The following is a 25,923-nucleotide window of genomic DNA, read 5'->3' on the forward strand; positions in this document are numbered from 1 at the left end:
AACTCGGCTCCGGACATGAAAACTGAAGAGCTACTTGACTATATCCGTCGACGGCCCAACACCCCCTTTTCCCAAAAGGCTAAACAGTTTTTGCTTTGCATAGCCCTTTGCCATACTTGTTTACCGGAGACCAACGAAAGCGGAGATATCGAATACCAGGCCGCTTCTCCTGATGAGCTGGCTCTTATCGAGGCGGCTCGAGACCTGGGATACGTGCTCATTGACCGTCCAGCCCAGTCCATTAAATTGCAGATGCAAGATACGGATGGGACACTACAGACAGAAACGTACCAGGTACTGGACGTGATTGAGTTCACTAGCAAAAGAAAGCGAATGTCAATCATTGTTAGAATGCCTGACAACCGGATTTGTGTCTTTTCTAAAGGCGCGGATAATGTCATAATGTCTCGTCTCAGGCTTAACCAAGTTGCTGCACAAAAGGCCAAAGATGTCAATCGCCGAGCAAGCGTGAGAAAAACATTTGAACAGGACAAGGCAATCAAACGCATGAGCAGCCAAATCGTTCGAAAGTCTTCAGTTCGCAACAGCTTTGGCCTGGCCCGAAGTAAGTCAACTGCTGGGCTCGAAGGGTTAAGAAGAAGTATGAGCAGGCGGTCTACGGATCTTAATCGGCTCTCACAGGCTGAAGGAGTCGCCTCGTGGCTGCATAGGCGAAATACAGAGGAAATGACAACCCCTCGGCCTTCGACTGATGTGCTACGGAGTCCGAGACAGAGCCTTGGACGCATGTCATCGTTTGACTACAGGGATTACGCTGGCGATGATGATGATAGAATAGACGAATTAGTGGCCGCTGATGAATCGATGATCTTTGAGAGGTGTTTCCAACACGTGGACGACTTTGCCGCAGACGGTTTACGAACACTATTATATGCCTATCGATATATCGATGAAGAAGCTTATACGGAGTGGAAAAATCAGTACAAAGAAGCAGAGACTAGCTTAATTGACCGCCAGGAACGCCTCGAAATAGCGGGAGGGAAAATCGAAGAGGAATTCGAGCTTGCTGGAGCTACAGCTATTGAAGACAAGCTCCAAGAAGGAGTTCCGGAGACAATTGACAAGCTGATGCGTGCAAATATCAAAGTCTGGATGCTCACGGGTGACAAGAGAGAAACTGCCATCAATATCGGCCATTCAGCGCGCGTTTGCAAGCCGTTTTCGGAGATATACATCTTGGACGCCTCCACAGGGAAAATACGAGATGCCATAACAACGACGCTTACTGAAGTCGGACGGGGCATGGTGCCTCACTCGGTTATTGTTGTGGATGGACAGACACTGGCCGTGATTGACGCTGATGATGATCTTTCCGCCTTGTTCTACGACTTGATTGTACGAGTTGACTCTGTCATCTGCTGCAGGGCGTCGCCTTCTCAGAAAGCCAATCTGGTCAAGTCTATACGGCGATGTGTGCCCAAGAGTATGACTCTGGCAATTGGCGATGGAGCAAACGACATTGGCATGATTCAAGCTTCACATGTGGGCATAGGAATTTCGGGGCGCGAAGGCCTTCAGGCGGCGAGAATAGCCGATTTCTCGATTGCCCAGTTCCGGTTCCTTCAAAAGCTGCTATTTGTGCACGGTCGATGGAACTACATCCGGACGGGCAAGTATGTCTTGGCCACGTTTTGGAAGGAGACCTTCTTCTACCTCATACAGGCGCAATTCCAGCGCTTCACTGGCTATACGGGCACTTCACTTTATGAATCGTGGAGTCTCACGGTTTTCAACAGCGTGTTCACGTCTCTACCTGTGGTCCTGCTCGGTATTTTCGACAGAGATTTACAGGCGTCGACGCTGTTGTCTGTACCGGAGCTGTATACTTTTGGCCAGCAGAGGCAAGGGTTCAACCTAAGGCAGTATCTGGGTTGGATGATTTTGGCTGTTGCGGAGAGCTTTGTCACGTTTTACTTTATGCTAGGAGCGTTTGAGAGCATTCTGTTTACGGAAGACAATACGCTTTATGCTATGGGCACGATATGTTTTAGCGCTGGTGTGATTTTCATCAATGTGAAGCTGCTGTAAGTGATTTTGAAGTGCGTCATATGCAGAGGTATTGTACTAATTTCGGCTCTTTTCACATAGGCTTCTTGAGTTTCACAGTAAAACGTTGATCCCGCTTATTGGACTCGGTTTAGAAATCACTGGATGGTTTGTCTGGAACCTGTTGCTTTCCGCTATATATCCGAGAACAATTGGTCCTATATCGGTGAGGGATGCCTTTTTGCACGCTTTTGGGGATCGACTTTCCTGGTGGACGACGCTGTTCCTCACATTATTCACCCTCATCGTTATAGAGTTGGCTGTACAGGCTATTCGCCGAGTATACTGGCCAACCGACCAGGATCTGATGCAGCGCATAGAGAAGGATACCAACTCGAAGCACATATTGAGACAATACGCTGCCGATGGAGCTGGAGACCTGGAAAAGGGCAAAGCTCAGGCACAGGGCATCGAGTTGGAAGAAATTGGACTACAGCCTGATCTTCAGCGAGAGGAGGGGGCCACGCTGCTGACGGAACGTGAGAGGAGTGTAGAGAGAGGCCAGAGCCCCCAGCCTATCAGCTCAGCTTCGAGGAGAAGCTTTCAGGATTTGGGGCCGAGAAGGTCGGTTAGGATGAGCCACGACGACTATCGGCCGCCGAACTTTATGCCGCTGGCGGAAGAGAGGGAAATTCCGTATGAGGACGCTGAGGAGACAAGGGGCGGTGCGTGAGAGCGTTTTTTTTTTTTTTTTTTTTTTTTTTGGGAAGATAAGAGGATCGAGGGGAAACAGGGGGAAGCGATACCACTCGTTCTTGATTTGGCGATAGTGATATACGTACATTTGCATTTTTAGAACCTTTGGTACAAGCGGTTCTCATTGGTAAGGGGTGGTTTATAGTTCTTCTTTTGTTTCAAAGTCCAATTGAGTGTTTGGAGGACGATACTGTACATTGATATGACGGTATGATTATATTGTCAGGTACTATAGTAGAATAACGAATTATGATAGATATGCACTACAGATTCGGGTATCATTCTTGATATTTAACGAACAATGGAGAGAGTCTGCCAAGAGATGGATAAACGAGCAACCAAGCAACAAAAGGGCAATGACTCGTTTGATGTAAACGAGAGTCACAAAAATCCTTTTACACGAACACGAACACGAAACAGTTATCATCCTTAGCACTCATCATCACCCACCGTTTCATCCACTCTCACTAATATCTTACCGCGTGCATGCAGCCCGCCCAGCTTGGCATATGCCTCCTTGACGTCCTCGAAGCGCCAGACGCTGTCCCGGACTACGCGTATCTGGCCATGCCGCAGCATCTCGGCAATGCGCTCGCGATGCTCCAGCGTCGGCTCCATCATCGAGACGCCCCGCCAGAGACGGCCGACGCCGCCGAGCCAGCGGCTCACGGGCCACCACTCGTTGAGCTTCATCTGCCACACGGCGCGGAGGAAGGCAGGGATGGAGAAGTCGGGGGGGCTTGATGCCGACGGAGGAGTAGGTGCCTGAGGGGGCGAGGTAGGCGGGCGAGTTGGCGTAGAGGGATTGGTGGCCGAGGGTGTCGATGATGGCGTCGAAGGGGTTGGTGTGGAAGGTCTGGGCGAGATGTGCTGGGAGGCTGTTGTTCTTGTTGTTAGTGTGCTGGGTGTAGTCGATGGCGACGTCTGCCCCGAGGCTCTCGACGAGCTGGACGTTTCTGGCGCTGCATATGCCGACGACGAAGCCCTCGGGCCCTACGGCATGGCGAGCCATCTGCACGGCCATGGTGCCGATGCCGCCGCTGGCAGCGTTGACGAGCACGCGGTGGCCCGGCCTGAGGCCAGCCTCGACGACTTGCTGGTGGGCAGTCATTCCCGTAAGGAGGCAGCCCGCCGCGTCGGCGAAGGAGGCTTGCGGCGGCTTGTGGACGGCGAAGCGGGCGGGCAGGGCAACGTATTCGGTGAGCGCGCCGGAGCCGGTTGGGAGGGCGTGGCTGGCGGGGATCATGGCGATGATTTTGTCGCCTTTGCGGAAACGAGTGCTAGTAGTATTGGACTCGATAGTAGCATGAGGATGCCAGACGTCGTGGACGGTGCCGGAGAGGTCCATCTCGGGAATGCACGTCTTGTTGCGCAAAAAGGTTGGGATGAGGGCCATTTGGAAGATGGCGCCGGGGTTGAGGGCTGCAAAGGATACTTTGATGAGGATCCATTCTTGTTGTTCTGAGGGATTGAGGGAAGGAGGGAAAGTTGGTATGGGATGGGAGGATGTGAGAGAGAGGACGTCTGTGGGGGGAGCCGCGGTGGGAGAATGTCCAGGCTCGTGATGTTGCCATGGTTGAGACTTGCTGTTTGATTTTATGAGTGAGAGGATTGTCAAGTTATAGAGTTTACAGCTTTCCACGTAGAATATGGTGGTGAGGGATGAGTGAGTAATGGAGAAGATTCCATCGAGGTGGTAATGGTCGCTCGTGCTGTTAGGCTGGGCTCTGGCTCTGGCTTGGCAGCTGAAGCTGAGTTGAAGCTTACATGTACATTGAAGAGTAGTTTTGGATCTGGCCAAGAGGCGTCTTTTCCCTCCTCTTCTAGTTTCAGCTGCAGCTGCAGCACATGAGCCTAGAGCAGATGTGAGTCGAGTTCATTGGTTCAAAATGCCATTTGCTGTCTTGGGAGTCGGCTTGGCGGGTTTGCCGCAAGAGGGGGCTGTAACACGCCACAAACCAATATGAAGTTGCGCAGAAAGCCACTCAAGGAGATGGCCTACATGGCTTTAGCAAGAGGATTTTGATTCAGAAATTGTGCTGCCTATAGTAATTGCTATAAGCATTTAATACTGCTGCCTTATAATCATGGTAATTGTAATAGGAGGTTCTAGGGATGGCTAGCGGTGGCTTGTTAAGCTTAAACGACGATACGCAACGACGATACGCCGTAACAGAAGAATCAATCGACTTCTGCAAGTCAGTACATGTCCCTGGTCAGCGCGACCAATGCTCTGCCCAGACAGGGAGCGAGCAGGACACAATGCAAAACATCTCAAGTGTAGTACGCGAACTACCTAGTTGCCGCACAAGCGATCGGCTTTCAGTGGGTCGCCCGCTGTTTTAATCTGCGTGCCTGGATGTCTTTAATCAATCGGCCTGGAGGATTGATTGCTGCCTTGTCGCCTTTGCTGCCTTTGTCACCGAAAACGCCGAAGCAACTGAAACAAGCTGCAGGTTGCATCATCAATTGTGTTGCCTGTCAGGCTGCCTTATTGCGACCTGCGGATCGCGTTTTCGTCCGCCAGGCACTAAGATTGACGGCGTTGCAAAGTCCGGGAGTCTGGAATCATTGCTGGAAATGTTGAGCGCGTATCCCGCGTTCACGGCTGGGTTACGAGTGCGTGAAAAGCTGCAAGTTTGATTTCAAGTGCGCGCGCTTGTTTGAAACTCCGCCACAAATGCCCAACAAGGCAAGACGACATTGTCTCAAGCGGCATCATCCGCGGAGCTAGAAACGGGAGCTGGCCCAACATCGTGAGCAACGCGAACTCCGAGCAACTACTAGACTAGGCAATGGTAGTTACGTAGTTAATGTAGCACTTGTATAGACTATGCGCAGGCACGCCGTATGAATCTTCTGGAACACTCGCCTTCCAGGGGTTTGGGTTGGTATTCCCATTTAGATCCGGCAGCTGAGGAGTCATGCCGGGAACGTTGCGGGCTAAAAAAAGATCAAGCAATTTCGGCTGCACATCTCCATCAGGGCCTCTATCGCAATACGCGATGCTCGAGCTGTCATAAACGTCATCGAATTCTATCAGCATGCCCTAGGCCCAGGGTCCAGGCTGTAGGATTTTGCATGTGCTCAGCGCTTGGCTCCGGGATTTGTGTCCAAGTCTACTGACGTAGCACGTCTATCATCAATATCAATATCAGCACATTTAGAGTTGCACATGATACACGTATGGTGCCAGTGATACGTAGTATAATAACAGCCGGCTGCAAATAGACGTAAGCTGCAAATCGTCTTGTCTGAATCTGGCCCAACTCATCACAAGCCACACATGTGCCGACGGCCATGTCTTCTGATTTGACTCACGACCCTCCGCTGGCCCTGAGGACCGGGGTGCGGACTTCCGAGCGGATTCGGGTGGGTTTATCCGGTATTTTCGGGCGACGGCAAGGCCCCGAACCCCGGGGAGGCCAGATTTGATAATTGACGTCCCATTATGGGGCAGCCTGAAGCTTGGCGTGGCTCTTTATTCAGAGGAACAGCGCCGGCGCAACGCCGCTTTCTGAGAGGCGTCAATGGGAAGATGGAGGGTGGGAAATAGAGACGCAGCGCGGGCGAGACGCTGGACAGCCCAACGCGAGGAAAGCGATGCTGCCAAACGCCATGGCTGTCGAGAGGGCCAATCGGCATCGCCTTTGATAGTCGATTCACTTTAGAGTTGCAGATGGCAGGAAAGAGTCATCCCGCGCTGATCTTGGCCCTCATCTCTAAAATTCTGTAGGCGCTTTGTCTCGGTCGCGAGGAACAAGTGTTGTCTGTAGCGTAGAGTCACGGTGGTCACACGCCAGCAAGATTCGGTACCGCGAGGCTGCGAGTAGCCCAGTGCCGGACCTGAGGCCTGCTTTTCTTGGTCTTTCGGATCCGATCCGGCTCCTGAAGATTCCGATGCAAGCGTTGTTCTCCCCATAAACGAGATGAGCATAGAGGGAGACAAAGCGCAGCGGCCAAGTAGTCCGCAACGGGGTTAATTGGAGGCCTTGCTGGAAATGAGAAGCATCCTCTTATCCCTTTCGAGGCTGTGATTTGATATAGTCGAGACAGCGGCCGCGTATACCGTCCAGTCATAGTGCTTGGTAGTGCCAGCAAGACGAAGCTCCATACGCGGCCTCGACTAACTCATAGGCACTCCGTACATGGAGTAGCATCAAGATTGTTCGCGGCAGCCATCGCCGGTGCCTGTTGCTACTAGCACATCTTCGTTTAAGTCGTTTAGACCGTAGACTGCCCGGTTTGGATGGCCGTTTTTATTACCTCGACTGAGTCATCAGTGGTGTAGCCTAGCTTCAAAGCCGTTGCGCACTGCCACGCCTCAGGTTTTGCCAATCCTTCTATGCTGCCGTCTCCCCTGTAGTGCTGAGCTCGAGGCCCTTTTTGAGGTAGTCATGATAATTTCTCGGACCAGTTGCGGGCGATACGTCAGAAATGGCGACCACAAGAGAAATGAGCCATGACGAAGCCGGGATTTAGACTTTTGCGTATTCCCTGCTTCCTCTTTGGTGGTTATTTTTTGTCTCTCCGGGCCAGGCTCAGCTCGCTGGAGAAGACAGACTCAAAGAGGTTTGGTCGCGTCACCCACGCACCACAAAAGAGATCCACAGCCTCCTGCTATCGAATAATACGGGAGCATGATTACCAAAGTGCGGACTCGCTATCTCGAAGGAGAAACATGTACCTGAACAAGGGAGGTTGTATGGAGCAGTACGGGCGAATCCGTTGCTTGTCGTCTGATACCTACCACCGCCAGCAGGCAGGATGTATATAGTAGTCGCTTGATCCATACCTATCCGCTGATTATTAACATTGGATCTGGACAAAAAAAAAAAAGGTTGAGGTTGAATTGGAGCTATAATATTTTTTGTAGGTAAGGCTTAGGGAAGGAAAGAACTAAACGCCCAAGGAGCGCTTCCTTCCATTCCTGAATCTTTAGCTGCCGAGCTGACAATTTATTAAGCTTTACTGCCTGAGGTACACAATTCTCTTTGATCTTTCTTCACTTCATCTTTTCTTCTTCATCTTCTCTCCTTGATCCCTACTTTCTACGAACTCAAGGCCTCTCAATTGGTTTCAGTTAGTTTCCACGTCTCTTGGGTTCCCCGCTGCGCAAGTTCCGCTGACCAACCAGCTCCAAGCTGAGAAGCTTTGGAATTTTCTCTCCGCGGCCTCCGTCCATTCGATAGCGGATGCGATAGCCGAGTACGCGAACCTTGATTATACCTGGATTCGCTGAGGGATTGATCGCATTGATTGATCCTGATCCTGCTACTAACAGGTACCTGCTGCTACGATCCGGCAGCAACAAGCCACTGCCCAGAAAGCGCACCACGCTGCATCCGCCGAGCGCTGAGGCCCCTGGCTCGCAGCTAAATAACGCCAAGGGCCACTGACACACGCGATCACACGCACACTGCCGCTTCCCACCTGCTCGGTATACATCATCCAGCCCACTGTGCTGTATTATAAATTTGCGGCCGGTACCTGGCGCTGGAAAACCGCTAGGTCGCGCTGTCGGGCACATCTCGACGGAATAACGGACATAGTTGACCGACGTCATTTTAGGGCTCTGCTTAGAGCTCGCAACCCGGCAGGCATCCCAGCGCTTCATCTCAGTCTCCGGACGGAACGAACTAGAGACTTTCTCTCCGCAATTGACGGCGTCCAAGGGCGGCGGAATAGTCCAGAAGACGGCGGAAAGAAGCTTAAAGGAGACGTCTGTCCAGTGAGGCTGCGGTCAAAAGGGCCCACGACCTGCGGAACGCTTGGATAAGAAGCTGAGCTCTTCCGTCACAGCCGCCTCCGCCGCGCCGCCAAGATCCGGCCGACGTCTCTCTATCTCTTTGATACCACTGTCTGCTTGTGTCCGTCTATTATCACTGACCTCCGCGGTATCCTGCCTTCCACCCGGCAGCAGCTCATCCGGGATCCTACAAGCCATCACTTCATTTCTCGGTCCCAACAGCATCTCCACCGCTGCCCTCCTTGAATACGCGTATCTGGAGCGGCCACATTCGTCCGTTTCTCTGCCTCCCTGGCTCGTCCGGACACAAGAGAAGTCTCCGGGAACAGCTCTAGGCCCTGTAGGACTCGCTGGTTCTAGGTGTTTTCTCGCCCCCCCAGACAGCCCACTACTTTCAATTCTCACAGGGAACTGCGCCGTCAGCTTTTTTTATTCTTCGTCAATTACAGCAACTCCGTGCCCGAGCTGCTGCACGCACACACAACCTCTTGCCCCTGTCTCACGAGAAAGCAGTTGGGTCAGGCAACATCACTTCTTCTTCCTTGCTTGTGAATATCTGTTCACGCGCTACCAGAAAATCTCCCTGGTTTTTCTTCCAGTTTATCTGTGCCTGGTGCACTTTGATTCGTATTGGCCACTTTTGGATTTTCTTTTTTTTTTTCTTCTCGTCTTTCCTTGCTACATTTTCCTGGTGCATTTGCTTTGCTGTCACGCGTGTTTTCTCTTCTTTTACCGCTCTCAGTCACCCCAGTTTCGGGGTTTGACAGTGACCCGGCTTTATTATTTACACCCCACGTTCTCCCCGCTGGTGACATGTGAAATTGCCCACGCAGACTTGGTCATGTCGTCAAAAGCTTCACCCGTCACTCACAAGCAGCCTAGAATATTGGCTTGTGTGCTGTGCCAGCATCGCAAGATCAAATGCGACAGGAACTCACCATGTTCCAACTGCATCAAGGTGCGCGATACACTTCTCTCTGACTCGGCCCGCTAGCTCCAAGGTCTCATTCACATGCTGTTCCATCTTCCGCCCTATTCTTCAGTCTCCCGGATTTAAGCTCCCAACCGCTAAGAGCATGCTCGGAGCGAATGAAGCAGCAGAGGAAATGAACCCTTCCAGCTCTCTGGCCAACATTTGATTCGAAAACAAGCTTACATTGCCCCAGGCCAATGTCACCTGCACTCCTAGTACGCCAGCGCCAGCTCGTAAACGCCGCCGCCCGAACCAAGATCTTCAGGAACGACTTGCTCGATGTGAGGAACTACTCAAGCAGTATGCCAACGGCTCCGTGCCGATACCTGGCCCTCCTCTTCCTCCCCCTCCAACGCCCGCTCAACGCCCGCTGCCACCATTTCCAGCAACCCCCTCCAATTCAATCGCGCCATCCTCAGAGGCACCTGTCGCTACACCGGCCAGCATCGACTCAACCGTGTCGCGGAAGCCAAGTACTCTCATAGTCAGAGAAGATGGCAATGTCCGATTTATGGATAGTTACATCTGGACCAGTGTATATGAGGAGGTGAGTGGAATTCATGACCTATGAACGGGTTTACCCAGGTCCTCGAGCTGCTTAATCAAAGTTATGCCACCTTCTTTTTGGTATTCCTTCAAATTACTAGTAGTAAAAAAACGCTGACATGAAGCGGATGATGTAGCTCCAAAAAATGCGAGAAATCGTAGAGACCGATGACCCAGAAGACTCCAGCCTTCTCGGCTCAGATGAGCTCACCCCTGACAATGTTGCGGATCTGGTTCTTTCGGCCGACATGTTTAACTCGAGTACTGAAGACCTGCAACCTGATCCCATCCACATCTTCCGGCTCTGGCAGCTATATCTCGACCGCGTCAACCCTCTTTTCAAAGTCATCCACGTACCGACCACGCAACCCTTTGTGATGGAAGCGGCTAGCAATATGAGTAACCTACCGCTACACTACCAGGCCCTTATGTTCTCCATCTTTGCCATGGCCAGTGTGTCCATGACTTCTGCGGAGTGCATACAGACAATTGGCATCTCTCGCGAGGCCGCCATTCAAAGGTTCAACACTGGCACCAAATCGGCTTTGATCAGGTATAGTTTTCTCAAAAACCACAATATGACTGCGCTGCAAGCTGTGGCTCTTTACTTGGTGAGTTTTACACCGGATACACTCTTCTTTTCTTTCTCATCCATGACAGGGTGTGACTAACGCATCTTTAGCTTTCGTTGGAAGGGCGCTATGACAGACATGCCCAATGGGTTATCAGCGGAGCCATTGTGCGAATAGCGCAAAAAATGGGTTACCATCGAGATGGATCACAGCTTGACTTGAATCCCTTCGAAACCGAGATGCGCAGACGCATTTGGTGGCACATCATGATGCTCGACGCCAAATGTGCCATGATTTCTGGCCTGAGTTCGACATGGCTGACCAACAACTGGGACACTAAGAAGCCTCGGAACGTGAATGATGCGGACCTATACCCCGGCTCGACTGAACCCGTTGCAGAACGTGATGGCCCAACCGAAATGGCATTTGTCATGGTTGTGACAGAAATGTTTCGCTTTAAACTAGAAGCAGATGGCTCAAACGAATCTCGTGCGTTCGAGGCTGCCATCATGGGGCAGACGCTCGATGAAAGCGATCCAGAAAGCAATACCAAAGCCATTTTTGAAAAATTTCGGACCAAGGCTGCGGAACTGGAAGAGAAGCTGAAGTTTATTGAGAAGAATTATGTCGACGTCAGGGCTGGAAATGCTCACGCTGCAGCCATCGCTATCCGGCCAATGCTCACAAATCGATTATCAGAGATGCTCGTTCCCATGGAGGAGCAAGCAGAGTGGGGAGCTGAGATATTCGGCCCCAAGGACAACTTTTTCAAGGTTTTGCTAATGATGATGGAACACAAGACAGAAGCACATGAGCAAATGGTCGCTGCTGGCTTTCAGTGGTTCATGCGCCAACACTTTCAGCTTGACGTGTTTGCAGTTTTCACAGGGCTACTCCACGATCGCCCTATAGGAAGACTTTCTGATCGCGCCTGGGCCGTCATGGACAAAATATATCTCGACCACCCTGACTTTACAGATATGACGATTAAGCAACATGTCGCGCAAGCCCAATTTGTGCTCAAAGCCTGGCGGGCTCGAGAGACCGCTTATGCCCAAACCGGCCAGCGGATTGATGTTCCCGATTTCATAAGCCGACTCCGGGACGTGGTACCTTTCAACGAATCCAAATCGTCAGGTCAGGGATCCGTCACATCCCCTGCGATAGCCACACCTCAGCAGCAGCCCATGGCGGGATTCAACCAGTTCCTAGGTGGCTATCTCGATGTTTCCACCGTAAACTGGGAAATGTTTGGGGAATTTTTACCAAGTAGCGGAGAACAGCTCTCTACTGCTATGTTTGAGGGATACCCCATGGACAACCTTAATATGGGCAATCTGGGCTAGAGCTGATGATTTTAGACAAGCTCTGCCGATGTGTCGCGTTACGCTGAAGAGAAGGTGGAAAACCCATACGCATATGCTTGTGAGGAGCACAGAGTGTACGGTTGACCGGAGGGCAATTTTAGTTGAGCTAGAGTTGTCAAATGTCTCTACATTGAAAGCAGCTTCCCTTTCTCCTCTTGTATTTCACTTTTTTTTTTTTTTTTTTTCTATTCTGTTCATTTCTCTTGATTTGTTTACTACATCTTCATCTCCTCTATTTTGCTTTTTGCACGGGGCGTTCAGGTCGACATAGAGTTGGTCTCCTCTCTCCCTGGACATACGAATCGCCACAAAACATAATCATTCTTCTTCATTGTGTCGGGTATGTGTGGCTTTCAACACGATATCATGTACGATTGAAATGGAGCCACTCCAGCGTTTATCTTATTTGCTATTTTGCGTATTGCACATTTTCTGCCACTGGGCGACATATTGTGTGGACTTGGATGAGCTTTCGAGTATGCAGCGGATGGAAATTGGTCACAATGCGTGATTATGTACAACATGGAAGGCGCTCGCATGATGTGTGTGTATATATTATTATCTATTCAGTCGGTATATACTCGTGGCATTCTGTGCACATTAATCTACCAAGCTTAGTCACTGAAGCCGAATTTGATTCTCTGTTCCATATAGCGTCCTTTATTTCTTTCTATTCCTTGTCCTTCTCTGCAGTCGATAGTTGGATAGTAAGCATGTGAGAGTTGTTCAATCGATTATCGATGTGATGTCGGGGGTATAGTGGCAGCTTGGTGGTGATATTCTTGATGGTGACGGTTCTCACCTAGATGCGACAATTCAGCAGCAGTTTTGCAACAGAAGCATTGTCTCTCTGCCGGCGTGGCATACCTATCGTGGCTGGCGAGAGGTAACGGTGACCCTGTTCGGCGAGGAAAGCTATCGTGTCGTATTTGTAGGTCAGACCGCTAGATACCTGCTCTTGGTCAGCGTATTCTATTTGGAAGAGACCAGCAAAGTTGGATAATGGGGTAAAGCTAAAGGGCATCCGGTTGGTGCCAATAATGAGATGGCTTTGTGGGAGAATTTCGTCTTGTGCCAGCGATCAAGGAGAGTATGTGGGAGAGGAAGGAAGAGAGAGGAGCAAGAAGGAAGGGCAAGAGGGAAGGGCAAGAGAGAAGAAGAAGGGGAGAAGAGGCGGGGTCTTTGTGGCGACTAAGCAAAACAATTGCTAGAGGAAACATTTGGAGATAGTCTTGGTTTGACCATGGTCTGATCTGAGGCGGCTTCGCGTTGGGTAAACTTTGGGTTGGAGATGCGATGGATTGCTTGGGGGTGGAGCAATTTTTCTGGAATTTGAAGACAAAGGTGATGGAAGCAGGTAGTATGTTAAATACAGGACAACAGATGTGCTCCAAATTCGAGATACGCCGTAGTTGAACCAAAAAAAAAAAAAAAAAGAAGAGAAAAGAAAAAGACTGAGCTGCTGGTGCTGTGGGAACTGGGGTCAATAAAATAGCAACAAAGAGCAGTGGCCTAGAAATCAAAACAAAGCAAACCAACGCAGCCCAAGATAGTTCAAGTCCAACAAAGTAGCTATAATTAGCACAAAAAATGACTTCATTGTTTTTTCCCCCATGTCACGATCAAAATAGAAATCACGTCAAAGACAGTATGTCATAGCGATGCAAGTCATTTAATGAAAAGGGTGCATTTGTGATAATATTCTCACGAAAAAGATGATGATGTGTAATATTCACCCTATTGAAGTACAGAAAGAACCCTTTGTTGAAAACCAGTAACCCATTTCCTTGTAAACCGTTTGTTAAAGCCAAATTATCCTTATAAATAATTCATCATCAGATTGATTTCGTGAGAAGTAAAGTGCGGGTGTTCGCCGCTGACCATTTAAGCTTGGTCTTGCTTCTTGCCGAGAAGTTATTGCTCATTCTCAGCGGGAGTGGCCTTTGGGACACCTTCTGGAGCATCTTGGGACTCTTCAGCGGCCTTTTGCTCAGCAGGGAGCTCGGCAGGAAGCTCGGCAGCGGCCTCGGCGAGAGCAGCTGGGAGACGCTCAGAGAGGCCCTCTTGGATGGGGCCAGGGAGCTGAGCCTGGACGCTCTCAGAGAGCTGCTGCTCTTGCTGATCGACGAGGACTTCTTGGATGTGAGAATACATGAGGGCCTTGCCTTTGCCTTCATACTGAGGCTCGCGGAGATTGTCCAGATTCTGCTCGGTGGTGGTAATAGCGATATCATCTTCCTGCTCCGCGAGAGCCATAGCAATAGCAGCATCGTCTTCGAGCGTAGCATCAAGCTGAATGGCACTATCAAGGCTTTCGACGGAGTTGTTTGGGGCACGGTATCCGGAAGATTCGCCAACTTCGTCGACATGGTAGAGCGAGGAGTCATAGGGGAAGGGGCCATATACGAGATAATCGGTGCTGTCGTCTTCGGCTGCTTCACGCGCAAGGGCATCACGATGAAGTTGACGCTTTTCACGATAGCGAGAAACGCACATGGCGATGAAGCAGGGAATGACCATCATCGCAAAGAGGCCAACGATACATCCGGCGATGGCAGCGTAGAAGGTCTTGTGCTTGATGGCGTCTGCCATGATGAAAACTTGGAAGAAGTTGGTGATACAAATGAACTTGATGGTTTTGCTTTTGGGAGGAAAGAGAGTGGGACATTTAGCTGAGGAGCGGATGGAAGAGGGGAGGGGAGAAGGAAGAGATGGATGTGATGGACGTACCTTGTTTGCTTTGGCTCTCTTCTCGGAGAAAGAAGAGAAGCTGATGATTGAGAATGATGATGAATATGATGAGGCTTTGTGCTCAGATGCGTTGGAACGAGATGCTTAGCGATGAGAGGAACGAATGAAGCTCGAAGAAGAAGGGAGTGGAGATGGAAAGAAGAAGCTTGCAGAGGTTGGGGGGAGCTTTGCAGATTTTGAAATAGAAATTTCAGAGCCGGGGGGGGAATTTCTGACAATTTGGGGCGAAATAGTGATTGGGGGGGAGAGGGTGGCTGTATTCCGCAAGTGTTGGCAGCTGGTTGTGGTCCGTCTGCCCCCAAAGGGTGGTCTCCCCCCTATTTTTTTTCGTGAAGGGTGCTAGAGGGGAGCTGCAATGTGAACGAATAGATGTTGAAAGTGATATACTTCTGATGGCACGAGAAGCCTCTGAATAAAAATGAGGAGGAAAGAAAGATTATTCTCTGAGATGGTGGATAGTTGCTGTGGATGCTGCTGGTATTGAAGTCTGCATGTCGAGGTAGGTGTATGGCAGCTGGGTTTACTAATAGCTCAGTTATCATATATTGGGCTGATGAAGAATTTCACATTCGATAATGTGCTTGATATGGTCGTTTGTCAACATGGTGGAAGAAAGCAGGTGTGCATTACTTTGCACGTGAAATCATCTTGGTAGGGCTGTTGATCTGGTAACTGCTGAGGGCTGCAAACGAGGAGTCACCGCAAACTACTTGCTCCCCCTATCAGCTGCTAGGGGAAAAAAAAAGGTCATTGTGGTTTTACTTTACACTTGAATACTTGTTTTTCTTTTCAACAGAGGGCTTTTGTGCTGGCATGAGCAACGCGGATTGTTTACTTTTATGGAATAACAGATTCAGCTATTGATAGGCCTAGTCAGCTGAACTTTTGCCAGTTCTATCTCGGTTATTTTCCTCTGCCAATACGTCATTGCTGCAGGAACATTCGCCCTGTTTTGTCAGATTGTGGATGGAATCTTTGCGAATTTTATTTCTCTCAGCTGGATACGTTCATGATGCTTCAGGATATTGGAAGCTCAGCAGCATCGTATCCTTCATTGCCTATCTTCTTGCTTTTTTGCTTTTGTTCATATCAAAGATACACAGCCAGACTAATTTGATTTGTTTCGGCAGATAAAAGCTCGCAAAGATTTTCTAGAATTGCAAGCAGCACATCCGAACACGTACACGACACGCCCACCGCGTTTTACGACACACGAGTTCGAATATGATTGCGGTTGACGATTAAGGCCTATGGAATTTCTGCCAAGTCACGCCTTGTGGAGATGAAGAAGATGCGTGGGCTGGTAGGCAATCGATCGCTGGAATAAAGCAGAATCCAAACGAACATTCGATCAACTCACGATGCAGCGAGAGCATCTCATCAGTCTTTGAAAATCGACATCGAGCTACTTTCCAAGCAGAGAGTTTTACTAGGCAAGATGGATAGAGTTTCTTATTAATTTTGGTCAGCTAATTGTTCAACACCAAGTTCTTTGCCTTGTCCACCAAGCCGTTTCCATTCACGCTCTTTTCGCTTTCAAGTCGCGCGGCCCTCTCCGACAGAGACTCGCTGTTCTCGGGATCAAAGAACGGCCGCTCCCCAAAGATGGCAGTTCGCTTTCCTTCCCGAAGCTCGGTGTCGTAGCCGCCGGGAATGGCCTTGTGGGCGATGACTCGGTTGTCCCAGAAAGCAACCGCGCCGGGCGTCCACTTCCAGCGGGCAGTCACGTCGTCTGCGTTGGAGAGATGCTCGCGGAGAAAGGCGAGGATGTGGTGAGACTCCTGGGCGTTGAGCTCCTGGATGCGCTCGAGGAAGGTTGGGTTGTAGAAGAGAGACTTGAGGCGGGTTACGGGGTGTGTTCGGACCAGGGGATGGGCGGTGGAGATGGGGGATCTGTGTGGTGTTCCGCCGCCGTTGATGGAGCCGAGATAGGCTCTCTGTATGATGCTTTGGTTAGTTTTGACAAGTACCGGCTGATGATTCAAGGGCAGGGGTCCAACGACGATGAAATACGTACGTCTGAAGAGTGGACTCCGTGGAGACCCTCGATGGCCTTTTGGAAAGCTGGGCTGAGTTTATCAAAGAGGCCGGTTTGGCTGGTGAAGATGGTGTCTCCGCCGCTGGGAGGCGTCTTGAGCAGGCGAAGCAGGGTATACGCAGGCGGGTTCACCTCGTAGGTGTGATCGCCGTGCCACTCTCCAGAGAAGTTGCCATGGCCTCGGATGTTTCTGCCATAGGTTAGTAAGTAGCTCAGTGTTCAATATGGTTTTATGCATGGTCAAAAGACTTACCCGCCTCGGCCGATGATGGTTACATGTCTGGGGTCCTGCTGGTTGGGATCTCTGTCTTGCTATTGTGTTGGTTCTATGTTAGAGGTGCATTCAGGGATCATTGTCAAAGATGGAGCTACGTACAATGCCATAGTATGATGCAAGCTCGTGCTGCTGGTCAAGAGTAATGTCCTGATCACGGAAGAAGACGACACCTCTCTACATTTTAAGCGTCAGTTGGTGCTTTTACGGGGGGAATATTCTCCTTCGTCTTCTTCCTCTTTATCCCCGTCTCTCTTCTTTGTTTCAAAACTCAAATGCGTACCTCCGCTACCAGCAGTGCCAGCTCGTCCTTTTGCTGGTCGGTCAGCTTGCTCAGCTGGACTCCCTTTAGCTCGGTGCCGATGTATGGAGTGACCTCCTCAACGGCAGTCGCTAAGCTCAGCAGTGAAGCCTTGGCTGGGTCGGCGAAAAAAGCTCGATCGCGGGCTGGGACGAATTCCTTGAGCGCCTCGTGGGGAGGCTTATACGCCAGCACGGCAGGGGTGATTGCGGTGCCGACAAGGACGCTTGGGGTGAGGACGTTGGCCATGCTGGATATGACCTGTTGGTGAGGTTTTTTGTTTCTTGATTTTTGACGGTTTGATTTCTTCTATCCTTATCCCTTGTCTTTTTTCAAGTTCCTTTTCGCTGATCCTTTCTTGCCCCTTTGCCTTTTATACGACCAGGGCTCTGGCTCTCAGCTCTGATTTAAAAGCAACACAGCAATGATTTAAAGATTGCAACGACTAATCGTTTATGACGGACCAATCGGCTCATTGCCCCGATGCGAACGCATCCTCGGAGTTGTCAAATCTGCAATCGCCATGCCCATTCAAGATGACGCCAGCGCTGATAACCCCGCGAATTCGTGCATCCAAGCACGCAGTTGGTAGCCACGCCGACGATCTCGCATTCAATGCGCAAGTGATGCATCCCGCGGGGAAGCTAAGCTCGAAGCTCTGGGATGTGGAATCAAATATCTGGATTGGTATATTGCTGGTTGTTTAGGGCCGGACAAGGGCCATGATACCATTATTAGGTTGCAAACGCCATCCACCTGATAGGTCTAAGATGCGATGGCAGATTGCTTAGCTCGCAGAGGCGGGAAGCTTTATATGTTCCTGTAGACTATCGATAGATACCATGTAAGTCACGGTATTGAGCGCCTGTTGCGCTTGGAGGAATGTTTAGACACATCATGGATGATACCATTTCCATATCGAAGACGTGATTTTCAGGCCATGCAGCCTCACGTCAAAAGGCGAGCGCAACGTGATATTTCGTTAGCTTGATCCTTCTTTGAGATGCCGGCAGCTGAAACGAGATGGTGACTGGATGCAAATTTATATATACTTTAGGATATGTTGAACAAGATTAATTAAAAATACATTCGGAAAGATTACTATTTCACATTTCCGATTGTATCATCTTTGACCTTTAGTTTCCAGACGATCTGTTATGTAATTGGCAGCCATGGCGATTGAATCAACCGAAACAGCAACTCCATCCGAAGCGGTGCTTGAAAAAGAAAGGCCCATTGATGCTGCGAGCTCAAGCTCCAACAAGAGCGATGTGCCCGATAGTAACGAAAAGTCCGCCGTTGTGGTCGAGTCTCAATACGAGACGTCGTCTTCCAGTTCCAACAGCGAGGTGTTTGACATCAAGGCGATTGACCCCGTCTTGGCTCGGAAGATGGCGCTGGTGAACACTGCGATTGACGAGATTGGCATGACGAGCTTCCAGTGGAAGCTGTTTTGGCTGAATGGGTTTGGATATGCGGTTGACTCGGTATGAACTGCATGACTCCCAAGCAACTCTCGTCAACTAAAAATAGTCTTTGTGTAAACTGACATTTGCGAGTTTTAATCTTTTGCAATTGTAGCTTCTAGTTGTCTGCCAGTCTATTGCCAATCCGGCAGTCCAGCAGGAATATGGACTGCCGAGTGCTCACATATCCGGCATTCCTCTGGCTTCACAGGTTGGTCTCTTGGTGGGAGCTGGCATCTGGGGTTTCTCTGCCGACATCATTGGCCGGAAATTGGCCTTTAACACGAGTCTGCTCTCTTGCGCCGTGTTTGTGCTCATTGCAGGCGGCATGCCATCATACATTTCCTTCTCTGCCATGTAAGTGGTTCTTTTCTTTTGAAACCAGACTTTCGGTTGAAATGTTTAACCAATCATAGCGTGGCCATCTACTCGGCCGGTGCTGGAGGCAACTACATCCTCGACGCTACGAATTTCCTCGAGTTCCTCCCCACCAGCTACGCATGGCTCGTCACCTTCATGGCCGTCTGGTGGGCTGTTGGATACACCATCACGGGTCTCCTGGCATGGGCTTTCATGAGCAACTTTAGCTGCGCGCCCGACGCGGCGGTATGTACTCGAGCGGACAACATGGGCTGGCGATACCTTCACTTCACTTGCGGCGCGCTCGTGCTCGTCATGGCGTTTGCGCGGCTGGCGTTTGTGCGCATGGTGCAGACGCCGCGGTGGCTCATTGCGCAGAACCGCGACGAGGAGGTCGTCAAGACGCTCAACGACCTTTCGGCACGGGCAGGGACGTCGCACAGCCTGACGCTGGAGCGATTGCAGGCCGAGGGCGTGGTTCTGCACACTGAGGAGTCCGTCTGGTCGCCGCTGCGGCTCAAGAACCACTTCAAGGGCCTCTTCCAGACGCGCAGGCTGGCCTGGTCCACGACCGTCATCCTGGCCAACTGGTTCGTCATCGGCATGGTCTCGCCGCTGTACAGCGTCTTCCTGCCCTTCTATCTGCAGTCCCGGGGCGCCGTCGTTGGCGACAGCTCCAACTATGCGACGTGGAGGGACTACGCCATCAACCAGGTTGCCGGGCTTGTCGGGCCCGTGATTGCGGCGGTGCTGATTGAGACCAGGTGGTTTGGGCGACGGGGCACGCTTGCTGTGGGCGCGCTGATCACGATGGTGTTGCAGTTTGGCTATACGCAGATCAAGACGCCGGCGCAGAATCTGGGTGTTTCGGCGGCCATTTCGGCGGCATCGTAAGTTTGCGACTTTATACCTCGTCACTCAGAAAAGGGGCTAATATTGTTTTGTAGAAACATTTACTATGGCACGATATATGCGTATACGCCCGAGATCTTGCCTTCGGCGCATCGTGCGACGGGCTATGGGCTCTGCGTCGTCCTCAACAGAGTCGGCGGCATTCTGGGCGTTTTGGTGGGAAGCTATGCGAATGTAGAGACGACGGCGCCGTTGTTTGTGTGCGCGGCCTTGTTTGGGCTGCTTGTGATTTTGAGTTTGATACTTCCCTTTGAGTCGAGGGGAAAGAGAAGCCAGTAATGACAACTTTTTTACTTCTTCACGCATGTAGCATGTCTCTTGTAAGATGATTTGAGGTGAAGAAGAGATGGGTTGCCGTTGCAGCCGCTGTGGAGATGGCCGCTGCGTAAAATATCAGCCGCACATGTTGCCGAATGAGGAAACTTTTGCCATGTTTGTTCCGATTCAGCATCACAGCGGCGATCCATGGCGAATTATATATATGACGCTGGCTATTGTTGCAGAAGCATCTGGAAGACCCCTCGGAACCGGTTTCAATCGCTGTACGTGAGCCGGCAGCAAGCAAAAATTGCCGGACAAGCCCCCCCCCGGGGCGTTATCTCTCCCGGCGTAGCATCTACCGGGGCTTCTCGAATATGGAGAATGCGGGGAATGGCCACAGGAACAAAAGAAAGAACTGCCCTGGCCTGACTCGGGACGTGACGAGGTTTCGGCGGTCCAGCCTCCGGCCCGGCCACCGGAGATGGAACGAAACCTTCTCCACGCTTTTCGACTTGATAGGCTTGAGATAAGAAGTTGACAGGTCTTTTCATCCAGCGAGAGAGGTTCTAGAACTAGCCTGGAGGAGATTCCGGGGTCTAGTGCGCGAATTTTGTTTTGATGCCCGCATGATCAAAGTCATTACGTGGTGGCAAATTTCCCCACACGATAGCAGTGAATCTGCAGCAGGTAGGCAAGATTGTGCTATCTCGGCAACTCGGCTGATGTATGAATGATAAGAGATGGAAGGGGGATAATAATAATAATTCGTTTAGCTGGTTATCAAAGTCGTTAAATGGAATGTTTGTTAAGGTGTATTTCCAAAGCTGAGGCTATAAGCATGTAGTTTATTCAATATTTGACATCACTGTGTAGACGAGAAAATTGAAGAAGAGAATTAATTTTTAGATGGTATAGTATTTCTTTTTTTCCACTGAAACCTATCTTCTAAAGCCATATGATGCGCGCCAAATACAAACGGTATGTACAGATGATAAAACAATTAATGAGAAATGGCTTCTCTTATGAAATAATGCCTTTTCGCTTTCCAATTTTCTTTTCTTTCCTCCATTCTATGCAGATCCGAGGGCCTTGTCCAGGGACTCAATCAGGTAAGGGACTGTGAAGAAAAATTGTTAGTTTAGCTGGATCAACTGAGAAGTTTGAAATGTGGCTCAACTCACTGTGAGCCTCCTCAAAGACGAGCATGGGGCGAAGTCGCACGGTCCGGACACCGCAAGTGCCGATGTTGACGCCAAGCGTCTTCATCTTCTTGACAAGGGCGGCAGAGTCCTTGGTGTCAAAGGCAATGTAGGTTCTGAATACAAAGGCGTTAATTTTCAGATGTCGATTCATTCATTGGCTGAGAATGACAACTTACCCTCGGTCCTTGCCACGAAGGTTCTGCACCAGCTGTGGGTACTTTTCGGCGAGGCGCTCCATCTCCTTGTAGAGTGCCGCACCAACGCGAGCCTAAAAGACGGGACAGTTAGCTTTTGGTACTAACGGGGGAAAAGATTCTCTTTCTCTCTGGCTGGACTTACAGTCTGGTTGCAGAGGTCCTTGGACAGAATCTCCTCGACAACGGCCTTGGCCATGACAACACGGGCTGGGTCACCGATCCAGCTATTCCCAAGTTAGTACATATTAAATATTTTTTTTTACCATCATAAAAGGGCAACGTACGTGTTGAACTGGCGGTAAGCCTTGTCGGGCACCAGCTGGGGGTTGCCGAAGAAGTAGCCCGCAGTGTTGGCCTTCTTGGAGAAGGTGACAATGTCGGGAGGCGAAGTCAGGTTCCAGTGCTCGTGGCCCCAGAACTTGCCGGTGGCGCCGAATCCTACACACGGTGCATTAGCGACTTTTTTACACTGAACTCGTGAGATAGTCTAAACATACCAGTCTGGACCTCGTCGACAATCATGGTGACGTTGTGCTTCTGGGTAATGTCGCGAAGGCCCTGGAAGAAGGCGGCAGAGGCGTGGTTGTCGCCGCCCTCGCTCTGGATGGGCTCGACAATCAGGCCGGCCACGGGGAACTGCCACGTCTTGATGAGCTCCTCGACCTTTTCGAGGCATCGCTTCTCCTCGGCGGCGTTCTCAGCCTTGTACTCGTCGAGAGGGTACTTGAGCGCCGGGAAGGGGGCCTGAGGCCAGTTGAAGGAGGGAATATCCAGCTTGTGGACGGCCTTTGAGCGGGTGGTGGACAAGCTGCCAAAGCCGCGTCCGTGGAAGGAGTTTGCAAAGCTGAGGATGGCCAGGTCCGGGGAGCCGGGCTTGGCGTTGTCGAGGCACGAGGCGATTTCCTCCTCGGTCCACTCGACGCCCTCGCCGCGCTGCTTGCGGCGGTAGAGCATCATGGCGGCCTTGTAGGCCAGCTCGTTGGCCTCGGAGCCGGACTGGGCGGTGAAGATTTGGTCCAGGCCCTTGGGGGCGACGCGGAGGAGGCCGTTCTTGAGCACGTCGTGCCACTGGCTGGAGGGGAAGTTGCCCAGGGCAGGGCGGTTGACCAGGGCGGAGATGAGCTCGGGGGACTGGGCGGCCTTGATGAGCGTGGGGTTGTTGTAGCCCACGGGGATGGAGGCAATCTGGGAGTAGCTGTGTTGTGTGTGTTAGATACAAGGCGTTTGAGCATGGGATATATATGATGTGATGTGCAACTATAAGGCTATGAGACATACACATCAAGGTACTGGTTGCCGTCGACATCGACGATGCTTAACACAAGGTTAGCTTTTATTCTTATTTCAAGCTGATGAGATATATAAATGGGATATCAATGTCACATACTAGTTGCCAGAGCTCTTGTCGTAATCGGCAATAAAGTAAAAGGCTCGGTTATCAAAGAAGGCTCCCAGCTTCTCGGCCTCAGCCCTGGACTTTGGGCCGGGGATCTCAGTGGCCACCTTGACTTCGCGAACAGAAGACATGTTTGCAGCAGTAAAATGAACTTGTTATGATGGAAAGAAAGAAGTTCAAGATGATTGCTCTGCTATACAACAAACAAAGAACAAGATACTATACAAAAAAAGATAGGTAGCGCATACCTTCTTTATAGTTTCGAATCTTGTAAGTGCCCTTTCCCGGCAATGGCCTCGCCCGGCTAACAACGGTGGCGGACGTGGGGATGGGGCTTAGCGTCGACGACCGGCCCGGTTCCGGCTGTGATGCCGGACCCACGTGAACAGCTTCCGGTGCTTTCTTAAAGATGCCGGTCGTGGAAGATGGAAGATGGAATGAACGATATCGGAATTGGCGGCGAGGGGAATGAATCGTGGATGGGCATGGCATTTGGTAATGCGAATTTCTTGGGATGGATTGATAATGGGGGTTCGGGATCGATCCGGATGTTGCCATGTAGCCGGTTCTATAAGAAGAGGCGGGAGGACATTACAGAACCTATCTATCATATACATCTATACATAAAATTATTTTTGAACCTATTTCTTTGTCATACTTAAGAAATTAGATCATCACCACAAGTTTGAAATACAACAGGACAAAATGTCTGCTGCTGCTGCTGCATCGCTCCTCAAGGACGCATCGCTGCTCAAGACGAAATCTTACGTCAACGGCGAATGGGTCGAAGCCAAGTCTGGAAAGCAGTTCACCGTCGAGAGTAAGTTGACAAAAACTCAACGACAAAAACAGCCATGTCTATATATATACATGTAAGATGAAAGATTTTCTCTAACGCAAGACATAGATCCTGCTACTGGAGAAGAAGTTGCAAAATGCCCTGAATTTGACGCGCAAGACACTGAGCTCGCCATCAACGCCGCCAACGATGCCTTCCAGTCATTCCGCAAGGTCTCCCCCCAGGAGCGATCCCGCCTCCTCCGCCGCTGGTACGACCTCATGGTCGAAAACGCCGAGGACATTGCCAAGATCATCACGCTCGAGAACGGCAAGGCCCTCACAGATGCCCGCGGCGAGACCACCTACGCCGCAAACTTCTTCAAGTGGTTCTCCGAGGAGGCGCCCCGGATCTACGGCGACGTCATCCAGCCCAGCGCGCCCAACTGCCGCGTCGTCACTGTTCGCGAGCCCATTGGCGTGTGCGGCCTGATTGCGCCGTGGAACTTCCCTGCGGCCATGATTACTCGTAAAGTCGGGCCTGCGCTGGCGGCGGGCTGCACGGTTGTTGTGAAAGCTCCGACGGAGACGCCCTTGACGGCGCTTGCTTTGGCGGAGTTGGCGCACCGGGCTGGTATTCCCAAGGGCGTGGTCAATGTCATTACTGCTTTCGACAACACGCCTCTTGTGGGCAAGGTGCTCACCACGAACCCCATTGTCAAGAAGGTGTCCTTCACCGGCTCGACCCCTGTTGGCAAGATCCTCATGAACCAGAGCTCCTCCACGCTCAAGAAGCTCTCCTTTGAGCTGGGCGGCAACGCGCCCTTCATCGTCTTCGAGGACGCCGACCTCGACACCGCAGTGCAGCACCTGATTGGCTGCAAGTTCCGCGTCGCCGGCCAGACGTGCGTCTGCGCCAACCGCATCTTCGTCCACAGCAGCATCTACGAGGAATTCGTCAAGCGCGTCGTCGACGTCGTCAAGACATTCCAGGTCGGCAACGGCCTCGACAGCAAGACCACACACGGCCCCCCTGATCCACAGCAGAGCAGTGGCAAAGGTCGACGAGCACGTGCAGGATGCCATCTCCAAGGGCGCTCGCCTGCTCCACGGCGGCAAGAGATTGCCCCTCGGCCCCAACTTTTACGACTTGACTGTTCTGGCGGACGTCACGCCCGAGATGCAGGTCTTTAGGGAGGAGACGTTTGGGCCTGTCGCGGCGTTTTTCAAGTTTGATACCGAGGAGGAGGTTGTTGCGCTTGCCAATGATGCCGACGTTGGTCTGGCGGGATACTTCTTCAGCAAGGACAACAGCCGCTGCTGGCGCGTTGCGGAGGCGCTGCAGGTGGGCATGGTGGGTGTCAATGTTGGAGCCATCAGCGACGTTGCTATTCCCTTTGGAGGTGTCAAGGAGAGTGGGTTCGGACGAGAGGGTAGCAAGTATGGTGTTGACGAGTATCTGACCACCAAGATGATCATGACTGGTATTTGAGCGTGGGATTTGGAAAAAAGAAAAGGATGTTTCTGAAAAGAGTGAATAGCTCCTGTTAATATTTGGTTTAGCGATTGCATTAATAAATCAGGATTCTTAGAATTAGTTTTAGAAAGGTATAGGGAAAAAGAAACAACTTACCTCTTTTAATATCCTTCTCTTGTACTCTCATGTCACTTGTTTGCATGGAAACCCAGCGTAGCGTTTGCTTCAAATATGTGTATAAGGGCTGACTACATATAATAGCCCAAACTGGCTCTCTGGCGCCCAAAGTAGTGAAAAATAGCCCAAGGTGGCTGACAGTCTGCTCGAATCCCCAGAATGATCCGTAGAAGAACAATCAATTCGACCCAAATCATAGCAAACTGATATCCCATAATAACCGTCCCGTACTCCAATTCGTGTAACCAAAAACAATTTTTCCCGCTCCCAAGAATTAAAACACTATGCCGGCCTGCGGTAATGAGCGCACATTGCTGACTTGTTCAGCCAAATGCCTCTCGATAATTCGCCCAGTTATCTTTCA

The 25,923-nt window shown here is 50.9% G+C and overlaps 10 protein-coding genes across 10 annotated transcripts; 5 read left to right on the forward strand and 5 right to left on the reverse strand.

Annotated features, from left to right (window-relative positions):
* Positions 1–15: 15 nt before the first annotated feature.
* TrAtP1_011600 (uncharacterized protein) lies at positions 16–2,740 on the forward strand (the record flags this gene model as incomplete). Its single annotated transcript, XM_014084718.2, has 2 exons — positions 16–2,045; positions 2,110–2,740. The coding sequence occupies 2 exons, from the start codon at positions 16–18 to the stop codon at positions 2,738–2,740; spliced, it is 2,661 nt and encodes an 886-aa protein (XP_013940193.2).
* Positions 2,741–3,238: 498 nt separating this feature from the next.
* TrAtP1_011601 (uncharacterized protein) lies at positions 3,239–4,159 on the reverse strand (the record flags this gene model as incomplete). The annotated part of the gene is made up of 1 exon (XM_014085015.2): positions 3,239–4,159. The coding sequence occupies one exon, from the start codon at positions 4,157–4,159 to the stop codon at positions 3,239–3,241; it is 921 nt and encodes a 306-aa protein (XP_013940490.2).
* A 5,194-nt stretch (positions 4,160–9,353) lies between these two features.
* Positions 9,354–10,702, forward strand: TrAtP1_011602 (uncharacterized protein; the record flags this gene model as incomplete). Its single annotated transcript, XM_014084719.2, has 3 exons — positions 9,354–9,470; positions 9,679–10,032; positions 10,169–10,702. 3 exons carry the CDS (start codon positions 9,354–9,356, stop codon positions 10,700–10,702), a joined length of 1,005 nt encoding a protein of 334 aa, XP_013940194.2.
* Positions 10,703–10,788: 86 nt separating this feature from the next.
* TrAtP1_011603 (uncharacterized protein) lies at positions 10,789–11,949 on the forward strand (the record flags this gene model as incomplete). The annotated part of the gene is made up of 1 exon (XM_066115178.1): positions 10,789–11,949. The coding sequence occupies one exon, from the start codon at positions 10,789–10,791 to the stop codon at positions 11,947–11,949; it is 1,161 nt and encodes a 386-aa protein (XP_065971276.1).
* Positions 11,950–11,987: 38 nt separating this feature from the next.
* Positions 11,988–13,570, reverse strand: TrAtP1_011604 (uncharacterized protein; the record flags this gene model as incomplete). Its single annotated transcript, XM_066115179.1, has 3 exons — positions 11,988–12,076; positions 12,838–12,922; positions 13,556–13,570. 3 exons carry the CDS (start codon positions 13,568–13,570, stop codon positions 11,988–11,990), a joined length of 189 nt encoding a protein of 62 aa, XP_065971277.1.
* A 314-nt stretch (positions 13,571–13,884) lies between these two features.
* Positions 13,885–15,368, reverse strand: TrAtP1_011605 (uncharacterized protein; the record flags this gene model as incomplete). Its single annotated transcript, XM_014084721.2, has 2 exons — positions 13,885–14,611; positions 15,352–15,368. The coding sequence occupies 2 exons, from the start codon at positions 15,366–15,368 to the stop codon at positions 13,885–13,887; spliced, it is 744 nt and encodes a 247-aa protein (XP_013940196.2).
* Positions 15,369–16,168: 800 nt separating this feature from the next.
* TrAtP1_011606 (uncharacterized protein) lies at positions 16,169–17,693 on the reverse strand. The gene is made up of 5 exons (XM_066115180.1): positions 17,317–17,693; positions 17,136–17,210; positions 17,013–17,071; positions 16,739–16,949; positions 16,169–16,658 (listed from the first exon to the last, which is right to left on the reverse strand). Exons 1-5 carry the CDS (start codon positions 17,581–17,583, stop codon positions 16,191–16,193), a joined length of 1,080 nt encoding a protein of 359 aa, XP_065971278.1. The 5' UTR covers positions 17,584–17,693; the 3' UTR covers positions 16,169–16,190.
* Positions 17,694–18,506: 813 nt separating this feature from the next.
* Positions 18,507–20,672, forward strand: TrAtP1_011607 (uncharacterized protein; the record flags this gene model as incomplete). Its single annotated transcript, XM_066115181.1, has 3 exons — positions 18,507–18,821; positions 18,916–19,157; positions 19,217–20,672. The coding sequence occupies 3 exons, from the start codon at positions 18,507–18,509 to the stop codon at positions 20,052–20,054; spliced, it is 1,395 nt and encodes a 464-aa protein (XP_065971279.1). The 3' UTR covers positions 20,055–20,672.
* A 565-nt stretch (positions 20,673–21,237) lies between these two features.
* Positions 21,238–23,462, reverse strand: TrAtP1_011608 (uncharacterized protein). Its single transcript, XM_014084723.2, has 8 exons — positions 23,120–23,462; positions 23,011–23,046; positions 22,230–22,927; positions 22,017–22,170; positions 21,875–21,956; positions 21,712–21,803; positions 21,515–21,648; positions 21,238–21,450 (listed from the first exon to the last, which is right to left on the reverse strand). Exons 1-8 carry the CDS (start codon positions 23,257–23,259, stop codon positions 21,404–21,406), a joined length of 1,383 nt encoding a protein of 460 aa, XP_013940198.1. The 5' UTR covers positions 23,260–23,462; the 3' UTR covers positions 21,238–21,403.
* A 463-nt stretch (positions 23,463–23,925) lies between these two features.
* Positions 23,926–25,547, forward strand: TrAtP1_011609 (uncharacterized protein). The gene has a single exon (XM_066115182.1). The coding sequence runs from the start codon at positions 24,188–24,190 to the stop codon at positions 25,097–25,099; it is 912 nt and encodes a 303-aa protein (XP_065971280.1). The 5' UTR covers positions 23,926–24,187; the 3' UTR covers positions 25,100–25,547.
* The last annotated feature ends 376 nt before the right edge of the window (positions 25,548–25,923 follow it).

This window comes from Trichoderma atroviride, chromosome 6 (assembly GCF_020647795.1).
Source record: "Trichoderma atroviride chromosome 6, complete sequence".
Classification (NCBI taxonomy): domain Eukaryota; kingdom Fungi; phylum Ascomycota; class Sordariomycetes; order Hypocreales; family Hypocreaceae; genus Trichoderma; species Trichoderma atroviride.

What these genes read in the sequence shown, in the direction of transcription:
- TrAtP1_011606 (XM_066115180.1), bottom strand. Translation starts at nt 17,583, where the DNA reads ATGGCCAACGTCCTCACCCCAAGCGTCCTTGTCGGCACCGCAATCACC. An exon ending in TGGCACTGCTGGTAGCGGAG is followed by an intron (nt 17,211 to 17,316) that starts GTACGCATTTGA and finishes CTTAAAATGTAG; the next exon opens with AGAGGTGTCGTCTTCTTCCG. An exon ending in ACGGAGTCCACTCTTCAGAC is followed by an intron (nt 16,659 to 16,738) that starts GTACGTATTTCA and finishes AGCATCATACAG; the next exon opens with AGAGCCTATCTCGGCTCCAT.
- TrAtP1_011608 (XM_014084723.2), bottom strand. Translation starts at nt 23,259, where the DNA reads ATGTCTTCTGTTCGCGAAGTCAAGGTGGCCACTGAGATCCCCGGCCCA. An exon ending in GGCAACCAGTACCTTGATGT is followed by an intron (nt 22,928 to 23,010) that starts GTATGTCTCATA and finishes CACACAACACAG; the next exon opens with CTACTCCCAGATTGCCTCCA. An exon ending in GCTTACCGCCAGTTCAACAC is followed by an intron (nt 21,957 to 22,016) that starts GTACGTTGCCCT and finishes ACTTGGGAATAG; the next exon opens with CTGGATCGGTGACCCAGCCC.
- TrAtP1_011609 (XM_066115182.1), top strand. Translation starts at nt 24,188, where the DNA reads ATGGTCGAAAACGCCGAGGACATTGCCAAGATCATCACGCTCGAGAAC.